We start from the raw sequence: 18420 nt of genomic DNA, 5'->3' as shown, positions 1-18420 counted from the left end.
AAAGTCTTTTCAAATAAATCGACACCCAAAGGGCTAATTCATTATTTTTCAAATATAAATTTAGACCAGAGAAAATAGCGCTACTCGTTGAACTAGTTTTGTTGATAAATTGAGCTCACTAAAACTGAACATGGCAATACCAAGAAAATTGCTTTTTCTCGCAGCCAGGACTTAACGGACCCATCAAAATATTGACAGGCGTAAAAGTATTTGTTCAGCCATTACGAATCCAAATGGCAGTGTTTAAACATTGATAAATTCCGCATAATTCCTTTGGCACGTGGTCTAGTGCACATTAGCGCATAAACATAGCACCTGTTCCTACCAAAGACTACGATATGCAAATAGTTTTTATCGCGATGAAAATTCCGTCCACCCTGCAGAAGGATTATCGTAAAAGCAATGTTCTGGAGCGTGCCATCCCCATAACATCTAGTGGATAACCACCTCTCGCCCCTCATTGTTTACTGGAAGACAACCCTCCTTTTCGCCGATGGCATGCGAAGCACACCTGTTCCCCATTTGCACGTGCTAACTAACCAAACCCCTATTCACCTGTCTTGTGGTTTTGTTTCCTCTTTGGTGAAGGGGGTTGTTTGCGGTATTGTCGATAGCACGTGCTCTTCAATGAAAAGGATTGGAGTGATCGTTTTCAACTCCTGCTTTCGAGGGGATTGGACCGTCGTTCCATTTTCTTTGACTGTTTATGTGCTTTTTGTCCATTCTTTTGAAGAGTACTAGCATCGGGGCTGTGAGATTCATCCAGAAACTTTGGGTCTGGCTGTACATTGAATATATGATGTAATAAACGAATTCTCCTTTCTTTGTATGCTTTTAACCTTTATGTTCATTTTGTATAGTATACCATACATACAACTTTATCAAAATATACTACCACTATAAAATAATTTTTAACTTAGCTTTATTAAACACGTGACATTTCTAGATTTTTAATTTATTTTTTGACGTTTTTTATAGCGTAAAGAAGCTACCTATATACAATTTTTTTTTTTTTTTACTTTTCTTCAAAAAAGCAATCTTGCCACTATAAGGGTTAAAGTTAACTTGAGTCTTTCTCAAGAATGGTATTGAAAGTACAAAGTACAAGTACAGCGATGTAATTTGATGGTGAAACTTGATCTACTCCTACCTACATGTAATGGCACTATTATAAATTGCTGGGCCAAAAGGGAAGGTAAAACTAGGAAGGTGAAGCCCGAATTAAGGATATACAACTTTGAAGTACTTTCACGATTGCTTTATAATGAGTACCCAATCCTTTTTAACAAAAATCTCATTTCTTGATATATTATTTTTGATTTAATCTACCTATACTCGTAAACGTTCCATATCTAAAGAAATTTTATTACTGTTATGATTTTGGAAAAGCATATTCGAAAGCAATTATTATACCATTCCAAGCAATAGAGTTACTCCAAAGCCCTTTTAATGCCTTATACAAATCTGTACTGAATCAGCTAAAAGTCATTTAGTAGATGTAGTGACTTTTACTTGGCAATTTGAATGTTTATATATATCTCTGTTACTCAGCGACTGAAAGTTAAAGATGTTGGCGAGTTATACCAGACTAGAGAGAATTAAATGTAGATGAGGAATATATCACAAAATCGAAAATTTGAATTTGCCGACTTTTGCTTGAAAAATCGCGTTTTATAAAAATGTTCACCCTTTCATTTCTTTTTTTTTTTTTAAATGAAACGCATTAACTGCAACATTTCCTCGAAACTACAGTACCTTTCCTATTGTAACAATTTCTGCTAACGCTTCTTCATATGAAATTATTTCTCCCCAATTCTGCAAAGATTATGAAAAGGATAATGAAGTGTTTTCGTAACATTTCTTGCCATTTTGTTAAATGTCATACTTCGAGCATATTCAGCAATCCAAATGTGTTCATCAACACCGAGAAAGTTTGACAGTTTTTGTCCTTTTCAGACACATCTTTCAAGTTTTTCAGATGCTGCCACTTACAGCAAGCGATCTGATTGGCTTTGTTGATTATACAGAAACTTTTAATACTTCTACAGACAGACGATTCTGTTAAATTTCTAAAAATCACAAAAGATAGCAGATACAAAAAATATTCGCGAAATTTTGTTACATAACTATTACTTTTCCTTTTATGGAGAGTAAATAAAATGCATATGTTGTTTGAAGTGTATGCTCTATAGAAATTATTTCGTTAAATAGAAAACTTGGTTAACTGAAAGTTCAGTGTATATAGATTATTGTAATGTTTAAATCAAGAAGGAAAGCACGATATAACCAATTTATTCTTTTATAAATCCATGATATAAATCCATGATATAATTATTTTATAAATCCATGACGAATGAAAGATTACGCAGTCCTACATTGAGTTTCTAGAAGTTAATATGCAACTCAGTATGCAAATAAAATAAAATATGCAATACGACTTAATGGACACTGTGACCATGCATAATGTGAAGAATTAATTGACCGTTAATGGACTTATGATCAAAGTAAAGCTTCTTACTGTTGTTATGAGTCGGAAGTTTTGACTGAAAGATTTCAGAAGACGAAAAAGCTGTTTCGTTCTATTGGATTACAAAATATGAGGTTCTGCTCGCAAATATTGAGTAGCTTGAAAATGGTAGCCAATCCATTAGTTGATCCCTCTTAGATGTAATTCATATTATTGGGAAACATTATTTTGTGGAAACTTTTAGCATTTTTATCTTTTCAGGTACGCTTCAAGGCCAAAAACAACTCAACTGTGGAGGAGGAGGAAATATTCTCCCCCTGGACCCGCTGGTCTCGGTGTTCCCGCCGGTGCACTCAAAAGAGGACAAGGCGCTGCATCCACCCCATTGTCTGCGACCGTGACGTGTTAAAGGAACAGAGGGTTTGCAAAATTGCTCGATGTCTCTTCTTTCGGAAGGTACGGAAACTAAGATTTTCACCTTTTTATTTTCTCATAGATGAATTCCGCAATGAGAATGTATTGTAATCCTAAAAAACTTTGGCCATGAGGTTTTGACTAAGGACTGAGGTTTTGGTAGGTCTTTTGGAATTATGAAATTATATCTGTTTAATTATCTATTTAAGGACACGATAGCCAAAAAAGAAAAAGGCTTTGAATTAGAGGTTAAAATTCGATATATGATCTTCATATTAAAAAAGTTGCTTCCTTTCTTTTATTCCACCCAATGATATATCACCGATTACTTAACAATTAACAATCAGTTATTTAATTATTAGTCGTTCTTTCCTATTCATCATTAATCATTGCAAAATGTTTTTTGAAGGTATGTTATCATTTAACCAGTTGTGGTTTGGGGAAATAACTATTGCTCTTATGGAACAACGATCAGTCATTCAGAAAAGTTAATTTTATGAAGATGTAAGTTTGCTATAAAAGATTTATAGAAAAATAAAACCTTATAAATTTCATAATCTTAAAATGTGCAGCTGAATCATTTGATAGAATTGATGCCAGTTATAAGTGAGAAATGAAATCATATTAAGACTTGAAACATTTGATCCATAAAAAGTATAAATGTGTATTAATATATCGTTTCAACATGCATCTTTTTTGTTCTGTCGGCTTATAGATGGGAACCGGTGGGAATAGAAATGTTCTGTTCATTGCACAAATTCAGTTATGGTTGTTTATTCCCTATAGTACTGTTGATCTGCAAAATAGAATAATAGCTTATTTACTTATTTTTTTGAGCTGGAAAAATGCACTGTAATTGTTAATAACTGTTTATTACATTCAACAATTGGTAAATGAATAAAATTATCTATATATTGTACCAATAAAAACAGAAGAGCACACTTAATTTAATTTCTTGCAAAAACCATGATAGATTCCGCCATATTTCTTTGGCGGATTTATTTTTTCATTCTTTCTCAAATCAGTAAAAACGAATTTCTTTTCCCTTCATGTAGACGACGAATAGAAAGAACACCAGCGTCGAGTTGGATGCTATGCAGGAACGGAATGGGAACCTAGAAGATGAATTATGGATCCTGAACCGAGTTCAGAGGCGAAGACAAAAGTCTGGTGTCAACACTGGTAAATAAAAAATCCTTATTAATAAGAGGGGGAAAATTTCTGATTTTTATTTTATAGTTCTCACGTTCTCTCTCTTTGCTCTCAACAGAGACTTCGAAAATTCATCTTTTGAACCGATTCCACTGCGGCATATCTCCCATTGCAGAGCGAAGTCCGGAGATATGGAAACACCTGCGCATCATTGGAGGACGAGAAGCGCAAAAAGGGAGCTGGCCCTGGCAGGTAAATCGCTGATTTATTCATTTACTAGGACTGCGCTTGCAGTTTCGCCTACTTGTACATAACTAATAAAGCTTATAGAAGTACAAAAAAAAAGTAAGCTTAAGTTAACTTTGAAAAATTAATTAAAAATAAAAAACAAAATTGTAAATTAATGAAATAAAGATCATTATAAAGCTAATTGTAAATGTTATGTTCATGCGGTGACTTGTTAAGAAGTTATGATGGAAAAACCTAAAAATTTAAAACCTCCTATAGTAGGATTTAGAAACTTTTTAATAGCTTAATTAATTCTTTTAGAACTAAAACATGTGCTAAATTTCGTTTGTATCTGTTCAAGAGTGTCGATTTATATTAAGGCTTAAACAAACAAGTAAACACCAATATTGTCTCCCCCCCGCACTATATATATATATATATATATATATATATATATATATATATATATATATATATATATATATATATATATATATATATATAATAAAATTTGCAAATGCTTCCTTCTCTCGAAGCCGCTGATTTAGCTACAAAATTCGTCTATAGTAAAGACTTTCAATGCTTCATAACTCAGTCTTAGTCGCTGAAGAATAACTTTTAAAAAATGTTAAAGTGCTAAATATATTTAATTTAATATGATTGGCAGGACAGGAAGATTGTATAAAAAGTTAGAATTCGTAGGTTTATGAGGAATATATTTATTAATTGAAACAACATAAAATATAATTTTTCCTGCTGTCTAAAGTATTTTTTCAAATTGAACTATGTAAATCTCTAACGGTTTAGAATTTAGGCCGCGATAAGAATGGGCACCCTGCATATATATATATATATATATAAATATAGTTATTTCCGAAAATGAGAAGAAAGTATTATATTCTTCAAAAATGTCGACGAATGCCGAAGAATTTGTTGAATTTTCACATTTTAGTCCTCCTTGAATCTGAGAGTTCAAACAAAGAACGGCATGTATGAAATTAATGTCGTTACATCAACATCAGATTTATATATACCATTTACCTTATATACGTTATATTACATCAATATTGTAGATATATATGCACATACTAGTTTTGGGCTATAATTCGTTAATTGGTTAACTGTCAGTGTATATGTGAGGGCAAGAACTCTAAAACTTAACAATATATGAAATTTGGCATACTCTTTATCAGAACTGTGCATTCGGAAAGCTTTTACGTAACAAATTTTTGACAATCTAACCAATAGAAGCATTCCAAAATGCATACCCGATTTTATTCAATACAATAAAGGTAAACATAAAACTATTATACTGTGAAATAGTGTGAGAAATCGAGGACAAAACATACACTATGGTTTTTAAATATAGAGCTTTGTGACATATTACCGAAGCTCAAATACGAAACAGCTTTCAGAAGAGAGAGAAAAGGGGGGGAAAAAAGTGGAGGAAAAGATTCAAGATTTCGAACTATATAAAATCTGATGATAAACAGATTAATTCTTACCTAATTACTAACTTATAAATTTTTATCCCTCTAGCTGGCCCTGCTGAACCGGTATCGCGAGCCCTTCTGTGGCGCCACCTTGATCGCTCCGAAATGGGCTTTAACTGCGGCCCATTGCCTACGGAGGAAGCTGATCGTACGTTCCGGCGAACATAATCTAATGTCCATTGAAGGCACAGAGCAAGAGAGCCTGGTGGTGGAGCAATATGTCCATCCTGATTATGATGAGGCAACTGTCCACAATGACGTCGCGCTGCTGAAACTGAAGAAACCTTTCATTTTCGACAACCATACTCAAGCCGCCTGCTTGCCTCAGCAACAGGATTCTCTGGATGTGGATTCAAAGGGCATTATTTTAGGTTGGGGTAAGTGTTAACTTCTCTATCTGTTTATGCATATATGTAATATTGCGGTAAACTTATAATTGGAAAAAGAATAACTCATGAGTCATAAATCCTCAATATGAAATTTAAATTCATTAAACTTTCTAGCGTTTTTAGTTTTTAGTAGTAAAAAAAAACTTTAAAGATAAAAGATTTAAGTATCAAGATACGAGTTTCCAGATCCATCTTATGCCACTGTAATATCAGAGAAAAGGGTAAATATCCACTTTCTTGTGTGTTGTTGATGATACAGTAGTTGAAAGTAACAAGTTGTATCAAGTAATTGGGCCAAAAGTTCGGTATTATTGGAATGTTCTTGAAACAATTGTACGTGTGTTAAAATGTGATGATTATAATTCAGCTTGATTTTAAAATTATATTCTAATATTTACAATAGATTTACAGATTGTTTGAGAAAATCTTAAAATTCGCTAGAGGGTGGTTGAAGTCGTAAGTGTCGTTACAAAGTATACAAAAGGTTGTTAACCAGTTAACTGCGTTCGATGGAATTGGAATACGTCAATCCAAATCTTCATTTTTGTGTGGTCGATATGTAATTTTTATCAAACAAAAATGAAATATTCACTTCATTGTGATTTTTGCAAAATTTACTATGCCACCAGTTATATTGAGTTCGACCTGTATATGCGTCATCGCTTGTTTTTAAAAAGGAGGACTCTGTATATTTAAAAAAAGTAATAAATTCCTCGATTGACAGGTTAAAGGAATAATCGAAAGTTGAGTACTGCATAAGTGCGATAATTAAACTGAAAAAAAGTTCGAAAACATCAAACGATATTTCCACGATTCTTTGTGTTGCGAGATTACTTAATTAAAAATAAGAAAACAAATGATAAATTAGTAGCGCCATCTGAAAGTGACGATAATTAAAATAAATCATTTAACAATGTGTATTTGAAAAAATAATTAAAATTTGAATTAAGTGAAAAAATAATCAAAATGTTAGTGCTTTTTTCTAAAATTTAGAAAATATCGTCACACAAAAATAATTTTTATATATTACAATTAGGGATTGCAATACCGGACCAAAATTTCAATACCGGTATTCGGTATTTTTTAAATCTTAATATCGGGATACCGGTATTAATACCGGTATTAGAAATTTTAGAAGAAAAAAAAAAAAAAAAAAACGCAGATGTTTCTTTGTTTTATTTGCCAATTTTGTTAGACAATGTAAATATCACAAAAAATTATTTGTAACTTATAAATTATAACAGTATATAATCACAAAAAAGTAAAGAAATATCTTATTTATTTAAATCACATAAAAAGTGTAAATATCACTATTCAGTCTGTGATACTATTACAAATTTTTAAAATGTGATCTTAAAAAACATAATCATCCATTGTACTGTCATTAAGCCTGAAAAGTAATTTTGTGTAAAAATGACCAGCTGTCGGAAACGCTCTTTCGGCATCTACGCTAGTTGGTGGTACTGTTAGCAATGCGCGATATACTTTTCCCAAGTATTTACCTCTAAATCCTTCATCTTCAAATGAATCGATTTCTCGTCGGATGGTTTTGGATATAGCTGATTTCTGTATTGTGTTTTGGTTCGTTGAAATTTTTTTATTTATTGCTAATTCTAATTTTTGTTCAAGAGACAATTCCTTTTCACTATCGACATCATAAGTGACATCATAATCTTCGATAATTGAACCGAATTCTTCTGAATGTGGATAGGTTTGTGGGTGAAAAATTTTAAGAAAATTTACTCTAAACTTAATCAGATTTGAATTGGTTGTATTTTTTTCTTCTTTTTCATTTTTAAAATCATTATAATTATATAAATACCATAAGAAGTTTTCTATTTCGGTATGCCTATCTTCTGTGCGATTTTTCAATGTAATATATAATTTTTCAGATAGTGATGTGTGCTGTTGTTTCAGTGACTACAACATGAAATTTATTGCTGCAATAGCTGTTAATAAATTAGAATCTCTCCGACATAATGCCTCAATAGTCAGTTTTATTGGAAGTAGAGCTGACTCTTACTCTCTTCAAAGTTGGAATCCGAAATTTCTATATCCACAATATTTGGATTCTTCTGTTCTTTATTTTTTTGGTATAATACATCTATTACACCTAATTGAATTCCATGCGCATAGCACAACTGCTGATTTCAATCACCTTTGCAACCAATCACCTTTCCAACTTTTTTCATAATTGTTGCCCCATCAGTTGTACAATATTTTCTTTCAGGGATAATCCATGTTTCGCTAATTTAGATTTAAGCCATTAATTGGATAATTAATTTCTCCCGTTAGGGAGACATAAAAATAAAAACGTATACTATTTTTCTATGTTCGCGATACTTGAACATATAGTGGAGACAATTTTAAAAATTTCTAGTAAATACCGAAAAACAGGTATTTAAACTTGTGAATACCTGTATTACGAAATTGTACAAATGGCTCAAAATACCGGTATTCGGTATCCCGGTATTGCAATCTCTAATTACAATTCAATAGATTGCGTTTTCAGTGATATCAATTTTGTTTTTATCCGATTTTATATTTCTTTACCTGTTTAATAAGTTGCCATTTATTTCCCAGGTAAACATAAGAGTACAGCCATCTATGGTACTGATGACCTTCACCAAGCAGAAGTTCCCATTGTGGATCCCGAAGAATGCCAAAAGAGCTATGATACCTATCCTATAACACAAACTGTGATATGTGCAGGTTACAAGCAGGGGCGCGTTGATTCCTGCGCTGGAGACAGCGGAGGCCCCCTTCTTGTGCAAAAGAAGGGACGATGGACACTTTTTGGCGTCACCAGTTTCGGGGATGGATGTGGTGAGAAAGGGAAATATGGAATTTACAGCAGTGTCCCCAAATACGTCAAGTGGATTCGAAGAGTAGTGTTTAAGCACTCCTAGATATAGTCTTGAGTTGTGGACCTTATAAAAACTGTTTACATTCTGATTTTTCTATGGACCAAATACGCAAAGACTCTACGATACATCAACTATAATGTATCAACATCGTATGATAAAAGGAGGAAATACACAACTACTTTTCAAATGGTGTCATATTTCATAGAATGTCATTTATCCTCATTGATTAGAGAAATGCAAATTTATCCAGAGTATTATAAGATAATGAACGATTTCTCAGTAATTTTTTTTTTTTGGAAAAATTAGCTGTAGTGTGAAAGGCTGAAAAGAAAGAGATAATATTTTAGAGATTCCTATGCGCTTATATATTGTTGTCAAAGGGATTTTTTTCTAAACTGTTCTTTTGACCAGCTACAAGATAATTTAATATCTAAATCATTACATAACCTTTATCGTTAATTATGGATATTTGTAAGTAGTTGAGATATCGGAAAGAATTAGAGATATTCATGTCGCAATGGATTGGATAAAACAATGTTTTCTCTCTATATTTAATTTTAAAGCGAATTTGTTAATAATGTATATAGGAATATCTGAACGTACTTTTCTGGGTCATAATTGTTGCAGAATTGGTTTTTATAACATGAACCAATCTGCGAAATTTTTTTCTTGCAGATATATCATTACAATATATCATATTTATGTATTCCTATATAAAATATTGAATTTTCAAATTTTAAATAAGTAAAAAACAACCGGAAAGTTTTCGGTTCATCTTTTAATGTTGAATTTTTACGAAGGACATTTTTTAATGTAAATGTTAATTATTTGAATGCAGTGCATAAGTCTTTTTATATTTATTGTTTCTATACATGTTACAGCTGTTTTGTATTTTTCGATGGGTATTTATTTGAAGTACTTTAGATCAAAGTTCTGGACTTGTGAAAATAGAACGATAATCATTTTTCTTTTTATTATTGTGAAATCGTTAATACCCGAGTGATGCTTACAATAAACTTTGATTTTGGAATCTATATGCAGAGGTTAATACGTTGTAAATGAATTAAATGAGTTGGGAGTAAGATATCTGAAGGAATTCATCTTTAAAAAAAACAATGTTAAGATATTGACGGACTAATTGTACACTCAAACGGAGAAAAGTTGCATTAAAATTTTTAAAACCAGTTGAAAAGTATGTATGAATGAAATGAGTTTGAGATTTGAAATTGAGGATGTCCAAGCAGAATATCCCACATCGTATTTCATAAAATTTGTTAAAATATATACATAATGATTTTAAACAAAGTAAGTTATCATACACAGAATATTATTTTTCCGGAAATGACGTATTTTGATTGGACATTCTTAATGTGTTCTTATCGATTCTTGGACATTCTCATGTGCTCTTAGCAATACATTTTACTTGTATACATTTATTTCTTTGGATATATTATTTATTGTAGCTAATGCCGACCAAGAAAAATGTGATAAGAAAAGTAGTTGTGCAAAATAAAAGTCATAATTTAAGAAGAAATTAATTATTCTTTTTGTATATAAAATCTATCTGTTGTTGTTTTTGTAACCGATTTTATGTCTTGCAGACAAGACTTTTGTTGCTGAATTAAATGCATTTAGAAGCCTAATTCTGTTTATCTTCTTTTTTCAATGAAACTAAGCACCACTTTATTCGCAAAATCCACGAATTACTCTGAAGTCGCAACATGCTCGTTATATTTATTCAATGAAGTTACTTTATTTGATTGTACATTTTATATAAATAAGAAACTAAATGTGTCACTACATAACAAACTGGGATTACGCCGGTTACTTGATATTTTATTATGCTAGTATAATTTTTCCAAAAGGTGAAACAATATTATATGATGTTAAAAACTGACTGTTTTTTACTTACTGTTTGAAAGTTTTAAATTGTTTACCTTTCTTAGTTGTGGAACGAGAATTTGGAGGAATTTTGAGGACATTTACTTAAATTAGTGGCCTGTTCCTCGTTTAACAGGATGATAGGTATAGGGGAAGACGAGGAGGAAGGTCGGAGATTGACCAACTGTCTGTATGAGGATGGCAGTTCGGTATATTCGCCGATGTTATGATAAAGACAGCAGTTGGCCACAACAAATCCTGTCGATACTGCTTCGTTCAGCGTAATGTGTTGAAAGAAGGCTGGACAATATTCAATTGACGGGAAAAAATGGAAGCTGCACTTTAAAGTGCCATTTCTTCCCTACTGTGCCAAGGCAAAAAATTTTCGACAATGCTTAAGACTGAAATTTCATGACAGTTCGTCGTTTTATTTGAAGCAGGTATTGTTGTGTTTAATTGGATAAAGTTAAGGATCTTTTAGAAATAAGGAAACATGGAATGAGCCATGATGGTAATATTCTTTCTTGGAACATAAAATTGGTATATGTATAAGTATAATGCTTACATATTTTGATTCATAAAATATTGGGAACGACCCTTTATCGTTTATATATCCTCAATAAATCTCCAACTTAAAGAAAAAATAATATTCAGTAATATTTATTAACTTCCAGTTAGGCATAAAAGATTCTTAACTTTTTTAATAATACATTTATAATTTTAGTCAAATGCATGATGCAGTTCACTATTATGAGGGGTGAAAATTAACCAAACAAATGACATTTTCTTAGATGAACAAATGCCCCATTGTTGTAGTGCTTCAAAGATATCATCAGGGATATCTAATAATGAAACTGACCCTGGTCAATCGTCCTACTGATGTTGCTGGAAGAAGTTTGGAAAGGCAAATATCATTCTATTTTCACCGTTATTCTAAATGAAGAGATCAGGTCCCATACGAAGTTTGTGTTGCTTTTAGATGGTTCGTTAATATATCTGAATTAATCGAAGCTACCGTAATCCTACATTATATAAGTTAGAGATCCGTTTTAAATCAGACCATAGAAATAAAACTAAGCATGTAAATTTTATTTTGTGCGTAAAATTTCAGGTTTTGGTGCATATTTTCCATTTCACATTGTGAACATTGGTGCAACATTTACCATTTCACAGATTTAATCACTGTATTTTTTTCACTTGCAGTCCAGGTTTTCGATTTCAAAGCTGAGTGTTCTTTCAAAATGTTAAGAATCTCGAATTAACTCTTTACACTCGGAAAACAATCCACTGCATAATTACTCATCTAACATAAGGACTTATTTATTGCTCCAAAAAATAAATATATATAATTATTTTAAGTTGAATTTTTCTGAAAAATTAATCTACATAGCTATTTTTAACAAACAAAATTTAAAAATAAATAAAACATCAAAAATAATGCACTGTTCTTGAGTGGTCCTTGAGAAGAGACATCCCAGTGCAAAGGGTTAATATAATTTCTAAAATTAGCGATTTCAAACATTCAAATAATTTACTCTCACGAAGAGATTGAGTCAATATTTCAAACTTATTTGTAGCTGTATGTTTTATTTAATTCTTTGGTCGCGTTTAGGCTTCGCTTGTGTCGGGATTTTGAATAAAAATATTTAAAAATAGAAGCACTGATATTTCCTCCTTGGCGACAGTCTTTACCTTCAGGGATAAAAGTTTTGAAGTGCTGGATGCCAAAGAATGTGATAATTTAAATTTCATCTTCAAGTTATTGTTCAGTGAACAATCGGAGTCGGCAATTTTTTGCCCGAATTCGGCAACCGTGTAATAACCCTTTATAATGGCAAATATCTAATTTGCTTGTCATCTATTCAGCTTGTACTTTGAAGCAAATTTAACGACAAAGCGAAGAGAGAATCAGATATAACGTCTCTGCGACTGTCTTTGATCAGTCAACGAACAGATGAACACTATGGGGGAAAATTTGTTAGTTGTTACTAGGGTTTGCAATACCGGACCAAATTTTCAATACCGGTATTCAGTATTTTTTAGATCTTAATACCTGTGTTAGAAATTTTAAAAAAAGAAAGAAAACACAGGGTTTTTTTTGGTTTTATTTCCCAGTTTTATAAGAGTGTAAATATCAAAAATAATATGTAGCTTATAAATTATAACAGTATATAAAGAATCACAAAAAAGTAAAGAAACAACTTATTTAAATCACAAAAAAAAAAGTGCAAATATCACTATTCAGTCTATGGTACTATTACAAATTTTTGAAATGTGATCCTAAAGAACATAATGCATCAATTGTACTTTCATTAAGCCTGAAAAGTAATTTTGTGTAAAAAAATGACCAGCTGTTGAAAACGCTCCTTCGGCATCTACGCTAGTTGGTGATACTGTTAGCAATGCGCGATATACTTTTTCCAAGTATTTACCTCTAAATCCCTCATCTTCAAATACATCAATTTCCCGTCGGATGGTTTTGGATATAACTGATTTCTGAATTGTATTTTGGTTCGTTGAATATTTTTTATTTATCGCTAATTCTAATTTTTGTTCAAGATACAATTCCTTTTCACTATCGACATTAGTGTCATCATAATCTTCGATAACTGAACCAAATTTTTGTGAATTTGGATAGGTTTGTGGGTAAAAAATGTTAAGAAAATTTACTATAAACTTAATCATATTTGAATTATTTTCTTTTTTTCATTTTCATTTTTAAAATCATTATAATTATGTAAAAACCCTAAGACATTTTCTATTTTAGTATGCCTTTCTTCTGAGCGATTTTTCATTGTAATATATAATTCTTCAGATAGTGATGTGTGCTGTTCTTTCATGACTGCAACATGAAATTTATTGTTGCTGTTAATAAATTAAAATCTCTCCGACATAATGTCTCTATAGTCAGTTTTATTGGAAGTAGAGCTGATAAAGTTCTGGATATTAAGTAGAATTCACTATCTGAAAAATTAATTTACAGGTTTAAGTCGATTATTGCTTTTTGGATTGGATTTCTAAATTTCAAAAATCGTTCCATCATTAGGAGTAAACTGTTCCAACGTGTCTTAGAATCTATTATTAGCATATATTGTTTTATTTTCAGTTAGTATATATTTTTGTAATATGGCATTTTTTTGTAGGGAAACGTTTAAATATCTTAACAATTTTTCGAACTTTATAAATTATAGGAAGCAATTCTTGATGGGTTAATATTTCATCCTCATTAGCAATATCTTCTTCAATTACATTGTCATTATCTTCATTGTCAATATCGCTCTCACTCTCACTCTTTTCAAAGTCGGAATCCGAAGTTTCTATATCCACAGTATTTGGATTCTTCTGTTCTTTATTTTTTTGGTATAATACATCTATTACTCCTAATTGAATTCCATGTCCATAGCACAATTGCTGATTTGCACCAATCAACTTTCCAACTTTTTTCATAACTATTGCTCCATTAGTCGTTATGGATACTATATCTTCTTTCAGGGATAATCCATGTTTCGCTAATTTAGATTTAAGCAACTAATTAAGCCATTCATTAGCTAATTAATTTCGCCCGTTAGGGAGACATAAAAACAGAAACGTATACTATTTTACTATGTTCGCGATACCTGAACATATAGTGGAGAAAATTTTAAAAATTTCTAGTAAATACCGAAAAACCGGTATTTAAACTTGTGAATACCGGTATTACAAAATTGTACAAATGGCTCAAAATACCGGTATTCGGTATCCTGATATACCGGTATTGCAATCCTTAGTTGTTACTTCCAGTAATTGTTTCCGTCACTTAGGAGGAAATTAGAGTTTCTGTATTATGCCTTAGATGGTAGATAGGATAATACAGTGAATACATGATTTTAATGTTTGTCATATTTACCAATCAAGTAAAAGTCAGTGGAATCATATCTGATTCATTTGTCTTCTATTCTGCAAGTAGTGCAAATAATATTAGGCAGAAATGATAGGAAGAAAGTGAAGAATCGCTGCCTTTTTTTTGTCCTTCGAACTGAGAGATCAATCAACTCTAAGGTTGACAGTTTGAACCAGTTATTTCTAAATAATTAATAAAGAAAGATTAGGGCCTTTTTATTACAAAAAATAGGATGACAGGATAAGCGAATGCATGGTTTCCCTGATTCAAATTTAATTCGCCATTTAAGAAGACAGGAACATTTCATTTATCCAGTTATTATTTTTTGGTGATAAATTTTCAAGGTTTTCTAATTGCTTTTATTTTATTTTATCATAATAATTTTTGAATTAAAATGTGCCAAATTTTTGAAATCAATCAAATAAAAAAGATAGGCGGCGGCTAACGTTAGTCGCTTGTAATGCAAAGAAGGATTGCTATTGTAATTAAATGTTGAGAATACAGCATCAACACAACATCATCAATACAACCAATGAAACAAGTGAAATGCACTAAAAGAAGTTAGATTTTTTTCAGTGTAAAATACGCTTCTTTTTCGATTTGAGCTACACTTTTGCATTTCCCATTACAGCTAGTCGTTTCTTCAAATAATGCTGATTGCCTCGAAATTATATAAAAAGATAATTATTCCAAATAATTATTTATTGTAATTAACTAAGTAATACTAATGGTTTTTAAAATAAATTATTAAAAGTTATTTTTGTAGTTTAACAATATAATTTTTATTTGCACACATCTTTGCTAACAAGTTTCGGCCACCCTCTTTATTTAGTACTCTGATTGCTGCTGAAACTATTTGCCTCGTACCTCTTTTTTAATCAGATACTAGAAAATCCCTTCTAAAGTCTATCTAAGCTGTAATAAAGAAGGTATCATCTAATTAGAGGGGTATGAATCATGACAGTAAAAGTGTGAATGATTATGCAAATGGAATTCATTCAAAAAGTCGTCCCTACCTAGCATGACATTTGAAAGAAACCAGGTTTGTAACAAAATAACCTCTAATGCCCCCCTCCCCCAAACATTTATCCCGTATTTCTAATAAAGACGTTATCTATTTTCACCCCACAAATTGTGAACCTTGGGAAAGGTCTCAAATGCCTTGCATGGAATTTGCGAATAATAGTTAAGAAATTAGATATTTGGCTTGCATTTAGTATTTTTAATGCGTCTAGCGAACGAATTTTTCGGTGATAAATCTGTGGCGTGCTGTTAATATACAAATACCTGAAATCGGATTTATATTTGGATGACTTTTTCCCAATTGACAAACAAAAATTCGTCATGGAGTTATATTCGGAGACATAAGATCACATATCAAATTTCTTTTAATTAAATGATTTTATTTATCTGTTATTGCATGTTTCGAAAATACCGACCGACAGACTGTCAATTTTGTGACAGATTTGGTTCAAAATTTGTTAAGAATCCATACTTTAGACGACACATACAATTGTAATTACACCTACATATCAAATCTTATTTGTCAAACTTTTTATATTTTCTACTTACCGTTGCTCATTTGACTGGAAAGAACAAGTCAAACAAACATCCTCCGAATGGATTTCCGTTCAAAATTTGACAGAAATCTACAAATGTGGGTAAAAATCACTTAATAAATTACACCCATTTAGCGCTTTTGAATTATCGAGCCCGTAGATAGGCATAATTCAAAAACCTTAACATAAAAAACATTTGTGAGTTATTTTGTTTACACACATGCAAATAACAGACCGGCAGACGGTTAACTGCTTAGAGAAACTTACTTACTTTCAGAACTACCAAATTTTTACCTATTTAGCTCTTTCCGTTTTGCAGCTATCGTGCCCGCTGGCATTTAAACAGCCGGATAGACAGACCTTCTCTAACCAGATTTCGTTCAAAATTTCATAAAAATCCACAAATTTCGCACCCGGGAAAGCAAAAATCAAATGTGTATAATGAGAGAGAGAATGAAAGATTAAAAATAAAATGTAAAAGCAAATGACCACAGATTTTACGTGTGAGAAAAATGTGTTTAATGAATTCTCTAAATACCACAAATGCTTATTTCATCTAGGAAAGGGGGAGGGGGGAAAGAGATAATATATTACATTAATTTTAAATTATTATTCGCTTTCTTCTTGTTAATCAGTATTAATGATAGTCAAAAATATTTAAAACTTTTATATGTAATGTGTTTTTCGGACTCGGGTAAATTTTTGAAGCATGCAAATTCGTCAAAAGTTTGTGTTGGAATTACAATGCTTTCTCTTTGTATATATCGTGTATTAGAAAACAATTTGTAGGGGTATTCTCAACTTCCTCATTTATACCGAGCTTTGTGCTCAATACTGACTGAATTTAGATAGTTTTATTGAGTGCCAGTGCAAGTGTACTTCTACTCAGAATGAGAGAGACTGTGGAACCTGAATTGAAGACCCTGCGAAAACGAGTGCAAAACAGTGATTTGGGTTTAGACCGAGTGAGGTGATAATGGCATGAAGGTGAAGATGAAAACAGTAGTGAATTGATAAAATGTATTACATTATTAAAAGGAGATTAATCAGATAAATTTTGCCAACAATAGGCTGCTGACCAGAAATGTTATGCGAGGTCTTCTGATAGCCAAATTTTAATTGACATAGTGTAAAATTGAATTGTGTTTGTAAAGCGCAATAAAATTTAATAATGGCTAAGGAATATTTGAATTGTAATACAATTTGTGAATTGAAATATATTGAATTGGAATATAAATTGTGAAATTCTCAGACCGCGGAAGAACGTTAGTTAAGAGAGTTCAAGTTCCTTTAAATTCTCTTCATTTGCGTTTTTCATTTTGCGCACTTTATTGATTATAACAGGAAAAAATTTTTTGATGGTACATCATAAATTTTTTCAATGAAGGAAAATTTTTCGCTTAATTTTGTGACGATAATGTATCACACTGTTCAAGCGATATCTGGGATTCAGACGATGTTAGTTATTCAGAACATAGTTCAGATAAATTCAGACAATATGGACATCAGATCGGCGAAACCACAGAAAATCTTTATAATTGTCAGTGACATTGAAAATGAGACAACCTTAATGATGCTGGAGAAATTTTTTCTTTTTCCACCGAAGATAGGTTTGAAAGCAAAATTTTGCGGAACAAAAAACTTAACAAAGGTGTCTAATGTAACTATAGCGTCTATGTAGTAACCCACAAAGTATCAGAAAAGTAGTGAAATATATGTTTAACTTATTTGAGAAACAAACAAACATACCATCAACAGACTGAAAAATGATAAAAAAATATGACAATGCTTTCACTCCTACATTTTCGATTTAACACTTTCTAGAACTTTTGGAAGGACGATTCTCACTTAAATATTCACTCTTTATTTGAAGTTATGTAGGTTGGCATGAGTTTTGGCCAATTTTTTCAATAAGACAGGAACTTAGATGCTTCAATTCCTTATCTCATACAAAATGGTGTGCCTTGATTTGTTTCTTAATTATTAATTAACTAATCAAATTAAATTTATCTAATAAGCTAAATGAATCTCTTTTCTTAAGCCAATCTCAATCCTAAAAAATATCTCTCTGGTGTGGTGTGGAGAGGGGG

The 18420-nt window shown here is 31.5% G+C and overlaps 1 protein-coding gene across 3 annotated transcripts in view; it reads left to right on the top strand.

Annotated features, from left to right (window-relative positions):
- LOC129976153 (plasma kallikrein-like) overlaps positions 1–10641 on the top strand; it is a 40243-nt gene extending 29602 nt beyond the window's left edge. For all 3 annotated transcript variants that reach the window (XM_056089592.1, XM_056089598.1, XM_056089585.1), the window contains exons 3-7: positions 2729–2923; positions 3937–4063; positions 4152–4285; positions 5801–6131; positions 8727–10641. In XM_056089592.1, the coding sequence (XP_055945567.1) occupies positions 2729–2923; positions 3937–4063; positions 4152–4285; positions 5801–6131; positions 8727–9052 (1113 nt within the window). In that variant the 3' untranslated portion in view covers positions 9053–10641. The remainder of the gene's footprint in view (positions 1–2728; positions 2924–3936; positions 4064–4151; positions 4286–5800; positions 6132–8726) is intronic.
- Positions 10642–18420: the final 7779 nt, after the last annotated feature.

This window comes from Argiope bruennichi, chromosome 1, assembly GCF_947563725.1.
Source record: "Argiope bruennichi chromosome 1, qqArgBrue1.1, whole genome shotgun sequence".
Taxonomy (NCBI): domain Eukaryota; kingdom Metazoa; phylum Arthropoda; class Arachnida; order Araneae; family Araneidae; genus Argiope; species Argiope bruennichi.
This window is presented reverse-complemented; position numbering and strand designations above follow the sequence as displayed.